Below are 14,664 nucleotides of genomic sequence, written 5' to 3' on the forward strand. Positions count from 1 at the left end.
TGTTCAGGAGAACCCCAACATCTGTCCCATGTTCAGGAGAACCCCAACATCTGTCTCATGTTCAGGAGAACCCCCACATCTGTCCCATGTTCAGGAGAACCCCAACATCTGTCCCATGTTCAGGAGAACCCCCACATCTGTCCCATGTTCAGGAGAACCCCAACATCTGTCCCATGTTCAGGAGAACCCCAACATCTGTCTCATGTTCAGGAGAACCCCAACATCTGTCTCAGGACGAACTAAAGAACCAGAAGACAGAACACGAATAAGGAATACCTCGACGCATTGCTGACAGTATCAGGATGCAATAGTCCACCTCCTCCACGTACTCCATGAACAGTTTTAGACAAATCAAATACACCCTCAAATAACTTCCTCGTGGCGGACCTGGGGTCAGATCCACTGCGCTCAGTTAGAGGTGGACATGGGGAGGGAACACAGTGGATCTGACCCCGGGTCAGTGACGGGGTCAGGTCCACTGTGCTCAGGTGGTGGACATGGGGAGGGAACACAGTGGATCTGACCCCGGGTCAGTGACGGGGTCAGGTCCACTGTGCTCAGTTAGAGGTGGACATGGGGAGGGAACACAGTGGATCTGACCCCGGGTCAGTGACGGGGTCAGGTCCACTGTGCTCAGGTGGTGGACACTGGGACAGAACCCCTGTCACTAGATTCACTGTCCTGCCCTGATGAAGAGAACAGCCCATAATAATATACGGAAAGGAAGCACAGCTGTCATGTGAGCTTGGGGTCAGAGAGAGAGGTCAGTGACAGAGAGGTCGTTCACCCAGGAGCTGCTCTGGCTCACCGCTCAAAGTCTGGTGTTCACCGGGACCCTCTGAACAGCTGTCGCTCTGTCGTACGTTACTAAACACCGAGCATCTCTCACCGCTCTGATTACACCCTGGATCTACTCTAGATCTAACCCGGAACCTACTCTGGATCTAACCCTGGATCTACTCTAGATCTAACCCTGGATCTACTCTAGATCTAACCCTGAATCTACTCTAGATCTAACCCTGGATCTACTCTAGATCTAACCCTGAATCTACTCTGGATCTAACCCTGGATCTACTCTATCTAACCCTGAATCTACTCTAGATCTAACCCTGAATCTACTCTAGATCTAACCCTGAATCTACTCTAGATCTAACCCTGAATCTACTCTAGATCTAACCCTGAATCTACCCTAGATCTAACCCTGAATCTACTCTAGATCTAACCCTGAATCTACTCTAGATCTAACCCTGATTCTACTCTAGATCTAACCCTGAATCTACTCTAGATCTAACCCTGAATCTACTCTGGATCTAACCCTGGATCTACTCTATCTAACCCTGAATCTACTCTGGATCTAACCCTGAATCTACTCTAGATCTAACCCTGAATCTACTCTAGATCTAACCCTGATTCTACTCTAGATCTAACCCGGAACCTACTCTGGATCTAACCCTGGATCTACTCTATCTAACCCTGAATCTACTCTGGATCTAACCCTGAATCTACTCTATCTAACCCTGAATCTACTCTAGATCTAACCCTGAATCTACTCTAGATCTAATCCTGAATCTACTCTATCTAACCCTGAATCTACTCTAGATCTAACCCTGAATCTACCCTAGATCTAACCCTGAATCTACTCTAGATCTAACCCGGAACCTACTCTGGATCTAACCCTGAATCTACTCTAGATCTCACCCTGATTCTACTCTAGATCTTACCCTGAATCTACTCTAGATCTCACCCTGAATCTGCCCTATATCTGCTACTCTAGACTCTGAATGGAGTGTTTCCTCATATGATGAAGGTTATCATATGATCGTTCAGTATCTTGTCCTGATCTGTTGCTACAGAGAATAGCTGAGTTCTGATCAGGTGATATCTGACCACTGATTGGCTGTTGGGTTTTTGTGTCCAGGTCCGTACTTCCTGGAGGGTGTGTCCTGGGAGGTGACGGAGGAGTGTGGACTGGTGATCAGGTGTAAGGTAGTTCTACGTCGTCTGGTGACATCATCACCCCCCTCCTCATCATCATCACCCTCAGCATCATCACGCCCCGAAACCAATAACTAGGAACGCATTATCCAATACACAAACAAGCATTTGATGTGAGGTGGTGTGTGTGTGTGTGTGTGTGTGTGTGTGTGTGTGTGTGTGTGTGTGTGTGTGTGTGTGTGTGTGTGTGTGTGTGTGTGTGTGTGTGTGGGTGTGTGTGTGTGGGTGTTTGCGTGCGTGTGTCTGTGTGTGTTTGCGTGCTTGTGCATCGTGTGTCTGCGTGTGTTTGCGTGTGCGTATGTGCGTGTCTGTCTGTGTGTGTTTGCGTGCGTGTGCATTGTGTGTATGTGTGTGTTTGCATGCGTGTGAGTCTGTGCGTGTGTTTCTGTGCGTGTGTGTCTGTGCGTGTGCGTGTGTGTCTGTGCGTGTGCGTCTGGGCGTGTGCGTGTGTGTCTGTGCGTGTGCGTGTGTGTCTGTGCGTGTGCGTGTGAGTCTGTGCGTGTGAGTCCGTGCGTCTGTGCGTGTGCGTCTCTGTTTGTGCGTCTGTGTGTGCGTGCGCGTCTGTGTGTGCGTGCGCAGGTGACCAACCTCAACAAGGACAGCTCTCTGCGCTGGTGGAAGGACGGGGGGCCGCAGACCCCCATGGCCTTTGACCCCTCCTCCGGGGTCGGCACGCTCTCTATCCCTCAGGTAACCATGGTTACCAACCCCTCAGACACCTGCAGGGGTATTATGGGGTGGCAGAGCCACGGAGCCGGGTTAAGAACTGAGGTGAATGTGAAGTACAAAGTATGCAGAGAGAGATCTGAGGGAGAGAGAGAGATTAACATTAGTTCAGTATTTATTCTGTATGTATGTAGCTATATATACTGTACAGTATAACAGCGTATTTATAGACATACAGTCTAGTATACTGTACAGTATAACAGTGTATTTATAGACATACAGTCTAGTATAGTGTACAGTATAACAGTGTATTTATAGACATACAGTCTAGTATACTGTACATTATAACAGCGTATTTATAGACATACAGTCTAGTATACTGTACAGTATAACAGTGTATTTATAGACATACATTCTAGTATACTGGACGGTATAACAGTGTATTTATAGACATACAGTCTAGTTATATATACTGTACAGTATAACAGTGTATTTATAGACATACAGTCTAGTATACTGTACGGTATAACAGTGTATTTATAGAGATACAGTCTAGTTATATACACAGTACAGTATAACAGTGTATTTATAGACATACAGTCCAGTTATATACACAGTACAGTATAACAGTGTATTTATAGACATACAGTCCAGTTATATACACAGTACAGTACAACAGTACAGTACAACAGTACAGTACAGTACCGTGTGATGTGTCAGGTGACCCCGGGGTCGGCGGGGTCGTACCGGGCCCAGGTGGCTGATGGGAGGGGAGAGGACACCAGCACCTTGGATCTCCTGGACCAGGGTGAGAGCCTCTTCATCCTCCTCCTCCTCCTCCTCCTCTTGGCCATACGCGTAGCGTCCCTCCTCATTAAGACTCTGTGTGTCTGTTTCCTGTTCCTGTTACCGACCGTGACCGACCGATCTGCTCTGTGTTCACAGAGTTTGAAAAGTTTCTGCAGCAGCTCAGCAAACACTGCGGTATGTTCATCATTAATACAGCCCTCTGATGGAGCTCCGTGTCAGGGACCAGGCCCTCTGATGGAGCTCCGTGTCAGGGACCAGGCCCTCTGATGGAGCTCCGTGTCAGGGACCAGGCCCTCTGATGGAGCTCCGTGTCAGGGACCAGGCCCTCTGATGGAGCTCCGTGTCAGGGACCAGGCCCTCTGACAGAGCTCCGTGTCAGGGACCAGGCCCTCTGATGGAGCTCCGTGGCAGGGACCAGGCCCTCTGAAGGAGGTCTATGTTGAGCCTCCATGTTGTATTTTGTCCTGCTTTCCTTTCTTCCTTCCTGCCTGTCGTCTTGTCGCCTGTCTGTCTGTATACCTGCCTTCCTGTCTGCCCACTTGTCTGTCTCTCCTTCCTCTCTCTCTCTCGTCTCTCTCCTAAACCTCATGTCTCTCTCCCCTCTCTCTCTCCCCTCTCTCTCTCGTCTTTCTCTAAACGTGGTGTCTCTCGCCCCTCTCTAAACGTGGTGTCTCTCACCCCTCTCTCTCTCGCCCCTCTCTAAACGTGGTGTCTCTCGCCCCTCTCTCTCTCGCCCCTCTCTAAACGGGGCGTCTCTCGCCCCTCTCTCTCTCGCCCCTCTCTCTCTCGCCCCTCTCTCTCTCGCCCCTCTCTAAACGTGGTGTCTCTCGCCCCTCTCTCTCTCGCCCCTCTCTCTCTCGCCCCGCTCTAAACGTGGTGTCTCTCGCCCCTCTCTCTCTCGCCCCTCTCTAAACGGGGCGTCTCTCGCCCCTCTCTCTCTCGTCTTTCTCTAAACGTGGTGTCTCTCGCCCCTCTCTCTCTCGCCCCTCTCTAAACGTGGTGTCTCTCGCCCCTCTCTCTCTCGTCTTTCTCTAAACGCGGTGTCTCTCGCCCCTCTCTCTCTCGTCTTTCTCTAAACGCGGTGTCTCTCGCCCCTCTCTCTCTCTTGCCTCTCTCTAAACGTGGTGTCTCTCGCCCCTCTCTCTCTCGCCCCTCTCTAAACATGGTGTCTCTCGCCCCTCTCTCTCTCGTCTCTCTCTAAACGTGGTGTCTCTCGCCCCTCTCTCTCTCGCCTCTCTCTAAACGTGGTGTCTCTCGCCCCTCTCTCTCTTGCCCCTCTCTCTCTCGTCTTTCTCTAAACGCGGTGTCTCTCGCCCCTCTCTCTCTCGCCCCTCTCTAAACGTGGTGTCTCTCGCCCCTCTCTCTCTCGCCCCTCTCTCTCTCGCCCCTCTCTAAACATGGTGTCTCTCGCCCCTCTCTCTCTCGCCCCTCTCTAAACGTGGTGTCTCTCGCCCCTCTCTCTCTCGCCTCTCTCTAAACGTGGTGTCTCTCGCCCCTCTCTCTCTCGCCCCTCTCTAAACATGGTGTCTCTCGCCCCTCTCTCTCTCTCGCCCCTCTCTAAACGTGGTGTCTCTCGCCCCTCTCTCTCTCGCCCCTCTCTCTCTCGCCCCCTCTCTCTCTCGCCCCTCTCTAAACGTGGTGTCTCTCGCCCCTCTCTCTCTCGCCCCTCTCTAAACATGGTGTCTCTCGCCCCTCTCTCTCTCGCCCCTCTCTAAACGCGGTGTCTCTCGCCCTAGCCCTGTCGGCAGGTCCGTTGGGGGTACAGGGTACGGCTGAGGGTCTGAGACTCTACTGCTCCCTGAAGGTCTACCAGACCCACCTGAAGACCACCTGGAGCTTCAGGTGAGACACCTGGCCCCGCCCCCCCGGTCACACGGCTCCACTACACCGTGCTTCACCATGGGATGATGTCATCGTCTATCATGGCCTTGATCAGGATTTCCCTCCTGATGTAATCAACAGGCAACCTGATGGTTTGGTGCTGACTGGTTTAGTGCTGACTGGTTTGCTGGTGACTGGTTTGCTGCTGACTGGTTTAGTGCTGACTGGTTTGCTGGTGACTGGTTTGCTGGTGACTGGTTTGGTGCAGACTGGTTTGCTCGTGACTGGTTTGCTGCTGACTGGTTTAGTGCTGACTGGTTTGCTGTTGACTTGTTTGGTGCTGACTGGTTTGGTGCTGACTGGATTGCTAGTGTTCTAGCACCCCCTGCTGGGCCTTTGCAGAATTGATAACGGACATTTTAATACCAGGAAGAAATGCAGCACATACTGAGTTCAGTAGCAAAGACCAACACCAGTCTACACAAAGAGCTCAGCCAATACAGGCTGATGAACAACGGCTGAACCCAGCTCAGACCAGTCCGATCCAACCCCTCAGTGAGGTTCAAACCCTCCTATAGGCTCAGACCAGTCCGATCCAACCCCTCAGTGAGGTTCAACCCTCCTATAAGCTCAGACCAGACTCAGGAGGTCTGAGCCTGGTCTGTGACTGGTCTGAGCCTGGTCTGAGTCTGTGGCCGCCTCTGTGTCCAGGGGGAGGGGGCTGGATCAGGACCCCCGAGCGCGGCCCGGGTCCAGCGGGGACGCGGTCTGGGTGGACCTCCGTGACCCGGCAGACAGCGACCAGGGGCGGTTCTCCCTGGAGCTGTTTGACGGCCTGGACCGACACGCCCGCCACCTGGACCTGACCGGACCAGGTGGGTGGGGGTCCAGCTGTAGAGCAGCCTCTCTCTGGGACCAGGTGGGGGGGGTCCCCTCTAGGCTCTCTCTGGGACCAGGTGGGGGGGGTCCCCTTTAGACTCTCTCTAGGACCAGGTGGGTGGGGGTCCCCTTTAGACTCTCACTAGGACCAGGTGGGTGGGGGTCCCCTGTAGAGCAGCCTCTCTCTGGGACCAGGTGGGGGGGGTCCCCTCTAGACTCTCTCTGGGACCAGGTGGGTGGGGGTCCCCTGTAAAGCAGCCTCTCTCTGGGACCAGGTGGGGGGGGTCCCCTCTAGACTCTCTCTGGGACCAGGTGGGTGGGGGTCCAGCTGTAGAGCAGCCTCTCTCTGGGACCAGGTGGGGGGGGTCCCCTCTAGACTCTCTCTGGGACCAGGTGGGGGGGGTCCCCTCTAGACTCCCTCTGGGACCAGGTGGGTGGGGGTCCAGCTGTAGAGCAGCCTCTCTCTGGGACCAGGTGGGGGGGGGTCCCCTCTAGACTCTCTCTGGGACCAGGTGGGGGGGGTCCCCTCTAGACTCTCTCTGGGACCAGGTGGGGGGGTGCCTTCTAGACTCTCTCTAGGACCAGGTGGGGGGGGTGCCCTCTAGACTCTCTCTAGGACCAGGTGGTTGGGGGTCCAGCTGTAGAGCAGCCTCTCTCTGGGACCAGGTGGGGGGGGTCCCCTCTAGACTCTCTCTAGGACCAGGTGGGTGGGGGTCCCCTGTAGAGCAGCCTCTCTCTGGGACCAGGTGGGGGGGTCCCCTCTAGACTCTCTCTGGGACCAGGTGGGTGGGGGTCCCAGACACTTGGCCCACTGTAGCTGGTCCACTCAGATGAGAGTTAGGGTTAGAGCCCACTAGTTGGGCAGCAGTTGTTTCTTATATTCCACATGAATCTAGACTCACCTGTCTCTATTCAAACGGCTTAAACTTTACTGCCATGACAACCGATAACGTTGACTTCCTCTTGTCTGAAACGGTCACCAGGGTTTGCTGAGGCCTTGGAGGAGCACCAGAGGATGAAGTGAGTAGAGGACTGTCTAACCCCTCACATAGAGGACTGTCTAACCCCTCACATAGAGGACTGTCTAACCCCTCACATAGAGGACTGTCTAACCCCTCACATAGAGGACTGTCAAACCCCTCACATAGAGGACTGTCTAACCCCTAACATAGAGGACTGTCTAACCCCTCACATAGAGGACTTTCTAACCCCTCACATAGAGGACTGTCTAACCCCTCACATAGAGGACTGTCTAACCCCTAACATAGAGGACTGTCTAACCCCTCACATAGAGGACTTTCGAACCCCTCACATAGAGGACTGTCTAACCCCTCACAGAGAGGACTGTCTAACCCCTCACAGAGAGGACTGTCTAACCCCTCACATAGGGGACTGTCTAACCCCTCACATAGAGGACTGTCTAACCCCTCACATAGAGGACTGTCTAACCCCTCACATAGAGGACTGTCTAACCCTAGATGACTAACCCCTAACTAACAAGCTGTTCTCTATGAACAACCTGATGATAGATTAACAGAAGTTAAAAATGAATAAATCCATTTAAGGTGTTACTCATCAAAATTGGATCAATAAGTACTAGTTGTGCTGGTTGATGTAACGGCTGCTGCTGATGTTCTGGTTGTTCTGCCTCTTCTTTGCTGACTGCAACCAATGGTAGTCTGTTGAATGTATGAAGGACCCCTTCAGTGCTGGCTGTAATGCTGAGGGCTTCCCCTCCAAACAGCCTGATATCGACCTCCGGAGGTCCAGTATGAAGTGCTTTGAGGATAACTGTGATAACTGTGTCTTTGTTCCTCCTCCAGGCGAGCAGCGGTGGCAGAGAGAAGTGAGTAGCCCTCTGCCCTCAGCTTAGCCCTTAGTGGATCAGTCCACTCACTAGAACCCTTAGCCCTTAATGGATCAGTCCACTCACTAAAACCCTTAGCCCTTAATGGATCAATCCACTCACTGGAACCCTTAGCCCGTAGTGGATCAGTCCACTCACTAGAACCCTTAGCCCGTAGTGGATCAGTCCACTCACTAGAACCCCTAGCCCTTAATGGATCAGTCCACTCACTAGAACCCTTAGCCCGTGGTGGTTCAGTCCACTCACTAGAACCTCTAGCCTTTAATGGATCAGTCCACTCACTGGAACCCTTAGCCCTTAGTGGATAAGTCCACTCACTAGAACCCCTAGCCCTTAATGGATCAGTACACTCACTAGAACCCCTAGCCCTTAATGGATCGGTCCACTCACTAGAACCCGGTTGTGTGTTCCTCAGAGCGGGCAAAGGTCACCAAGGGCCTACCGGACACCGTGGCCATCATGGAGGGAAAGGTAAGGGGAAGAGCCTCACTCACACAGGTGCACTGCGCTCTTAAAGGGCCAGGTAGGGGAGGAGCCTCACTAACACAGGTGCAGTGCGCTCTTAAAGGGCCAGGTAGGGGAGGAGCCTCACTCACACAGGTGCACTGCGCTCTTAAAGGGCCAGGTAGGGGAGGAGCCTAACTCACACAGGTGCAGTGCGCTCTTAAAGGGCCAGGTAGGGGAGGAGCCTCACTCACACAGGTGCAGTGCGCTCTTAAAGGGCCAGGTAGGGGAGGAGCCTAACTCACACAGGTGCACTGCGCTCTTAAAGGGCCAGGTAGGGGAGGAGCCTAACTCACACAGGTGCACTGCGCTCTTAAAGGGCCAGGTAGGGGAGGAGCCTCACTCACACAGGGGAAGTGCGCTCTTAAAGGGCCAGGTAGGGGAGGAGCCTCACTCACACAGGGAAAGTGCGCTCTTAAAGGGCCAGGTAGGGGAGGAGCCTCGCTCTACACAGGTGCAGTGTGCTCTTAAAGGGCCAGGTAAGGGGAGGAGCCTCACTCACACAGGTGCAGTGTGCTCTTAAAGGGCCAGGTATGGGAGGGGCCTCGCTCACACAGGTGCAGTGCGCTCTTAAAGGGCCAGGTAAGGGGAGGAGCCTCGCTCACACAGGTGCAGTGCGCTCTTAAAGGGCCAGGTAAGGGGAGGAGCCTCGCTCACACAGGTGCAGTGCGCTCTTAAAGGGCCAGGTAGGGGAGGAGCCTAACTCACACAGGTGCACTGCGCTCTTAAAGGGCCAGGCGCTACAGCCTTTCCTAAGGCAGTGATGATGAGTGTGATGGAGATCAGTGGCCATGAGGGCGCCCTCAGTGACCCCCGTCCCGTTGCCCCCCAGTCCCTGTGTCTGACCTGCCTGGTGGAGGGGGACCCCCCCCCCGAGGCCACCTGGCTGAGGAACGGCGTCCCCCTCCCGGAGAGCCCCCCCTACAGCACGGCCCAGCAGGGGGCCGGCCGCGCCCTCACCATCACCATGGTGACCGCCGAGGACTCCGGCACCTACACCGTCCGCGTGCTGAACCCGCACGGCGGCGAGACCGCACAGGTGACGGTCAGCGTGTACGGGGTGGGCGAGACACCCCCCGCCAACGCCCTCAGGGTGGAGTGAGACCCTCTAGAACCCCCACCCTCTGAGGGTCCACAGGGCCTGGAGGGGGCGGGGGCTGGAGGGGGCGGGGCCTGGAGGGGGCGAGGCCTGCAGGGGCAGAGTGAAGAGAAGAGTTTGTGGTTTTAAATTGTGACGTAGTTTAACATGTTATGATCTAAAGTATGGTTTGAGGTTTTATTGTGAAGTAGTTTAACATATTATGATATAAAGTATAATTTGTGGTTTTTAATTGTAACATAATTTAACATGTTATGATAGAAAGTATAATTTGTGGTTTTTAATTGTGGCATAATTTAACATGATATGATATAAAGTATGGTTTGAGGATTTAAATTGTGACGTAGTTTAAGATGTTATGATATAAAGTATGGTTTGAGGACTTAAATTGTGACGTACTATAAAATGTTATGAATAATGTATGGTTTGTGGTTTTAAATTGTGACGTAGTTTAACATGTTATGATATCAAGTTTGAGGTTTTAAACAGTGACGTAGTTGAACATGTTATGATAGAGAGTATGATTTGTGGTTTTAATGAGCAGCAGCTTTACGTGCAGACTTGCAGACATAACCCCTTCATCCAGTGCATTGCAGTGTAACTTGGCCTCTCCTGGCAGTATAAACACTCCACAAAGGTCACTCCCCTTCTTTGTTACCTTTGATTTAACCACCAACAATGTGAAAGTGTCCCTGTAAGAATCGTGTTCACCAATCGTCTCACTGAATGTATTCTGTATAACTTTGCTGCCTGTACTTTCCCCTGATCATACTCTAAAATTAAACCAAACATTGCGTCCTAAAAGGTGTTTTTCTCCCTCCGGGTTGATGGCAGCCATGGTGTGTTAGCGAGGTGAGCGCTGTTCTGATAAAGGTTGGCCCCTGGGCCCTTGGTGTGGTGTGTTCCTCTGCCTCTAAAGGTTGGCCCTTGGTGTGGTGTGTTCCTCTGCCTCTAAAGGGGAGCCCCTGGGCCCTTGGTGTGGTGTGTTCCTCTGCCTCTAAAGGGGAGCCCCTGGGCCCTTGGTGTGGTGTGTTCCTCTGCCTCTAAAGGGGAGCCCCTGGGCCCTTGGTGTGGTGTGTTCCTCTGCCTCTAAAGGGGAGCCCCTGGGCCCTTGGTGTGGTGTGCTCCTCTGCCTCTAAAGGGGAGCCCCTCTGAGATCCCAGGAGACTAGAATAAACTCTAGTGTCAAACCAAAGGTCAGCCTAAGAAATGGACCCTTTGGGGAGTCAGGGGGGTGGGGGGGTGAGGGAGTGAGGGAGTGAGGGAGTGGGGGAGTGGGGGAGTGGGGGAGTGAGGGAGTGAGGGAGTGAGGGAGTGAGGGAGTGAGGTGTTGGAGCTCCGTGCCGCGTTCCACCGGCTCCAGTTCAGTGTTCAGCCAATAGCAGAGAGTGTTTCTGCAGAGTCCCGCCCCCCGCCCCCCGACCCCCGCCCCCGGGGCTGATGACCTCGCGGGCGGCCTGCTCCCCCCCCCCCCCCCCCCAGAGATAAAGAGGGAGACCACGCTTCCCCCAGCGACAGATCACAGACTTTCTCCCCTGACGATCTCAGGGATTCATTCATGACGACATCTCTGCACTGATGTCTCTTACAACTGGGGCCACACACACACACACACACACACACACACACACACACACACACACACACACACACACACACACACACACACACACACACACACACACACACACACACACACACACACACACTCATCCACCCAATCTGAAGCCTTCACCCATTCACACACACACACACATACACACACGCTCATCCACACAATCTGAAGCCTTCACCCATTCCCCCATCTCCACTAACCAGCCGTGGTCCACTAACCTAACCTCCGCATAACTACTGATAACCACAGGAGCCTCCGGGGGCCTCCAGGGCCACACTGGACCCAGCGGCGCCCCTTGGCTCGGCGGGAACCCAACCTACCACCCCGCCCCCTCCAGTGAACTTGCGGTTGTTCAAACATCGGGCCCTCTCCAGGGGCCGGCTGCTCATTAACCCGGGCCCCGGCCCCCACTATATGAGGCTGCCCCTCTTGGAGGGGCCCTCCACTTTGTGCTGATCTTCCCCCAGTCGTCCCCGTCTCCCGGTGAAGAGGAACCCCACGGACATGGCCTTCAGCGGAGCGTGGCAGGTGTACGCCCAGGAGAACTACGAGGAGTTCCTCAGGGCCATGGGTGAGACCCTCTGCTCCTCCTCTCCTCCTCCTCTGCTCCTCCTCTCCTCTGCTCCTCCTCTCCTCCTCCTCTGCTCCTCTCCTCCTCCTCCTCTGCTCCTCTGCTCCTCCTCTCCTCTGCTCCTCCTCTCCTCCTCCTCTGCTCCTCTCCTCTCCTCCTCTCCTCCTCTCCTCCTCCTCCTCTCCTCCTCTCCTCTGCTCCTCTCCTCTCTCCTCCTCTCCTCTCCTCCTCTCCTCTCCTCCTCCTCTCCTCCTCTCCTCTCCTCCTCCTCTCTCCTCCTCTCCTCCTCTCCTCTCCTCCTCTCCTCTCTCCTCCTCCTCCTCCCTCTCCTCCTCTCCTCCTCCTCCTCTCCTCCTCTCCTCCTCCTCCTCCTCCTCTCCTCCTCTCCTCCTCCTCCTCTCCTCTCCTCCTCTCCTCCTCCTCCTCCTCCTCCTCCTCCTCCCCTCCTCTCCTCCTCCTCCTCCTCCTCCTCCTCCTCCTCCTCTCCTCCTCTCCTCCTCCTCCTCTTCTCCTCTCCTCCTCTCCTCCTCCTCTGCTCCTCCTCTCCTCCTCCTCCTCTCCTCTGCTCCTCTCCTCTCTCCTCCTCTCCTCCTCTCCTCCTCTCCTCCTCTCCTCCTCCCTTCCTCCTCTCCTGCTGCCCAGCATGGAACCTGCCTTCATTCTGTCGTTTCAACGTTTGAGATGATCGTAGATCAGCTCTGAGACTTAAGAACTCTTCTGCCTCTTATGTCTCTCATTTTGTACCAGTAACAGAACCGAACACATTCCAGCAAATCGTCCTGCTGGGCGTTGCCGTTCTACTTACACAACGAATATGTTCCGTTCTGTTACTGGGACTCAATGACAGGGTGCTTGGTCTGTGTGGATCGGTTCCTCTCATCTTGAGGAGGTTCAGGTCGGTTCTCAGTACGTTCTCACCGGCCCGCCTCCACCAGGTCTGACCGATGACATCATCAAGATCGCCAAGGACATCAAGCCAGTGACGGAGATCCAGCAGAGTGGGAACGACTTCGTCATTACCTCCAAGACGCCCGGGAAGTCCATCACCAACTCCTTCACCATCGGCAAGGAGGCGGAAATCACCACCATGGACGGCAAGAAGATCAAGGTAGCCAGCAGGACCGACCAATGAGAAAGACTTTGGTAGAGAAAGGGAAATAAAGTAGATGAGGAGGTATCTCTGACCTCTGGCGTAGTAGATGAAGAGGTATCTCTGACCTCTGGCGTAGTAGATGGTGAGGTATCTCTGACCTCTGATGTAGTAGATGAAGAGGTATCTCTGACCTGATGTAGTAGATGATGAGGTATCTCTGACCTGATGTAGTAGATGAAGAGGTATCTCTGACCTGATGTAGTAGATGATGAGGTATCTCTGACCTGATGTAGTAGATGATGAGGTATCTCTGACCTGATGTAGTAGATGAAGAGGTATCTCTGACCTCTGATGTAGTAGATGAAGAGGTATCTCTGACCTGATGTAGTAGATGAAGAGGTATCTCTGACCTGATGTAGGAGATGAAGAGGTATCTCTGACCTGATGTAGTAGATGATGAGTTATCTCTGACCTGATGTAGTAGATGAAGAGGTATCTCTGACCTGATGTAGTAGATGAAGAGGTATCTCTGACCTCTGATGTAGTAGATGAAGAGGTATCTCTGACCTGATGTAGTAGATGAAGAGGTATCTCTGACCTCTGATGTAGTAGATGGTGAGGTATCTCTGACCTCTGATGTAGTAGATGAAGAGGTATCTCTGACCTGATGTAGTAGATGAAGAGGTATCTCTGACCTCTGATGTAGTAGATGAAGAGGTATCTCTGACCTGATGTAGGAGATGAAGAGGTATCTCTGACCTGATGTAGTAGATGAAGAGGTATCTCTGACCTCTGATGTAGTAGATGAAGAGGTATCTCTGACCTGATGTAGTAGATGATGAGGTATCTCTGACCTGATGTAGTAGATGATGAGTTATCTCTGACCTGATGTGTGTCACTTCATGTGTACAACGTGACATGTACCTTTAAGGGAACCTTTGATACAATCATGTTGAATGAACACTAATGATGAGTCGTGGCGTGTCTCCTAGTGCACAGTCACCATGGACCAGGGCAAGATGGTCTGCAACACCGGCAAGTTCTGCCACGTGCAAGAGCTGAAGGGAGGGGAGATGATCGAGGTGATCCACCTGAACAAACACAAACGCGCAAACACACACACACACACACACGCGCACACACGCAAACACACATACACACACACACGCAAACACGTACACACATGAACATACAAGCATGCACACACACAGACACAAACACACAGATACACACATGAACATAGAAGCATGCACACACACACACACACACACACACACACACACACACACACACACACACACACGAACACACACGCAAACATACATACATACATGAACATGCACAAACATACACAAACATGCAGCCACACACAAACGCACGCGCACACACAAACATTCCGCTTTGTTGAATACTTGATTGTGGTTGGTCCATTAGGGCAATGGATTATTTCTGGACAGCTGACCGCTGCTATGAATAACACACTGCTGCTATCACTAATTAACGTGTGTGAACTTCAGCAGAGTGTGATATCATGTGTCCCAATATGAATGGTGGTCTCTCCTGTTCCCCTCCAGACTCTGACCATGGGATCCACCACCCTGGTCCGGAAGAGCAGGAAGATGTGAACTCAGCTATGTAAATAAAAGCCATTGCCTCCCAAAACGTGTGGGTCATTTGTCTCCTAACGCCAGTGATAGAGGCCCTGTGCAGCACAGACCAGTGGTCAAGGTAAAGGCCCTGTGCA

The 14,664-nt window shown here is 53.1% G+C and overlaps 2 protein-coding genes across 2 annotated transcripts in view; both read left to right on the top strand.

Annotated features, from left to right (window-relative positions):
- Positions 1-10,537, top strand: part of myom3 (myomesin 3) — a 29,645-nt gene extending 19,108 nt beyond the window's left edge. Inside the window, exons 17-26 of the mRNA XM_056592265.1 lie at positions 1,919-1,986; positions 2,575-2,685; positions 3,382-3,469; positions 3,607-3,645; positions 5,208-5,313; positions 6,004-6,167; positions 7,155-7,191; positions 7,995-8,017; positions 8,454-8,509; positions 9,375-10,537. Coding sequence (XP_056448240.1) covers positions 1,919-1,986; positions 2,575-2,685; positions 3,382-3,469; positions 3,607-3,645; positions 5,208-5,313; positions 6,004-6,167; positions 7,155-7,191; positions 7,995-8,017; positions 8,454-8,509; positions 9,375-9,644 — 962 coding nt within the window. The 3' untranslated portion in view covers positions 9,645-10,537. The remainder of the gene's footprint in view (positions 1-1,918; positions 1,987-2,574; positions 2,686-3,381; positions 3,470-3,606; positions 3,646-5,207; positions 5,314-6,003; positions 6,168-7,154; positions 7,192-7,994; positions 8,018-8,453; positions 8,510-9,374) is intronic.
- A 1,143-nt stretch (positions 10,538-11,680) lies between these two features.
- fabp10a (fatty acid binding protein 10a, liver basic) lies at positions 11,681-14,582 on the top strand. Its single transcript, XM_056592761.1, has 4 exons — positions 11,681-11,827; positions 12,763-12,935; positions 13,913-14,002; positions 14,495-14,582. Exons 1-4 carry the CDS (start codon positions 11,761-11,763, stop codon positions 14,543-14,545), a joined length of 381 nt encoding a protein of 126 aa, XP_056448736.1. The 5' UTR covers positions 11,681-11,760; the 3' UTR covers positions 14,546-14,582.
- The last annotated feature ends 82 nt before the right edge of the window (positions 14,583-14,664 follow it).

This window comes from Gadus chalcogrammus, chromosome 6, assembly GCF_026213295.1.
Source record: "Gadus chalcogrammus isolate NIFS_2021 chromosome 6, NIFS_Gcha_1.0, whole genome shotgun sequence".
Lineage (NCBI taxonomy): Eukaryota > Metazoa > Chordata > Actinopteri > Gadiformes > Gadidae > Gadus > Gadus chalcogrammus.

What these genes read in the sequence shown, in the direction of transcription:
- fabp10a (XM_056592761.1), top strand. Translation starts at nt 11,761, where the DNA reads ATGGCCTTCAGCGGAGCGTGGCAGGTGTACGCCCAGGAGAACTACGAG. An exon ending in GGAGTTCCTCAGGGCCATGG is followed by an intron (nt 11,828 to 12,762) that starts GTGAGACCCTCT and finishes CGCCTCCACCAG; the next exon opens with GTCTGACCGATGACATCATC. An exon ending in TGGACGGCAAGAAGATCAAG is followed by an intron (nt 12,936 to 13,912) that starts GTAGCCAGCAGG and finishes CGTGTCTCCTAG; the next exon opens with TGCACAGTCACCATGGACCA.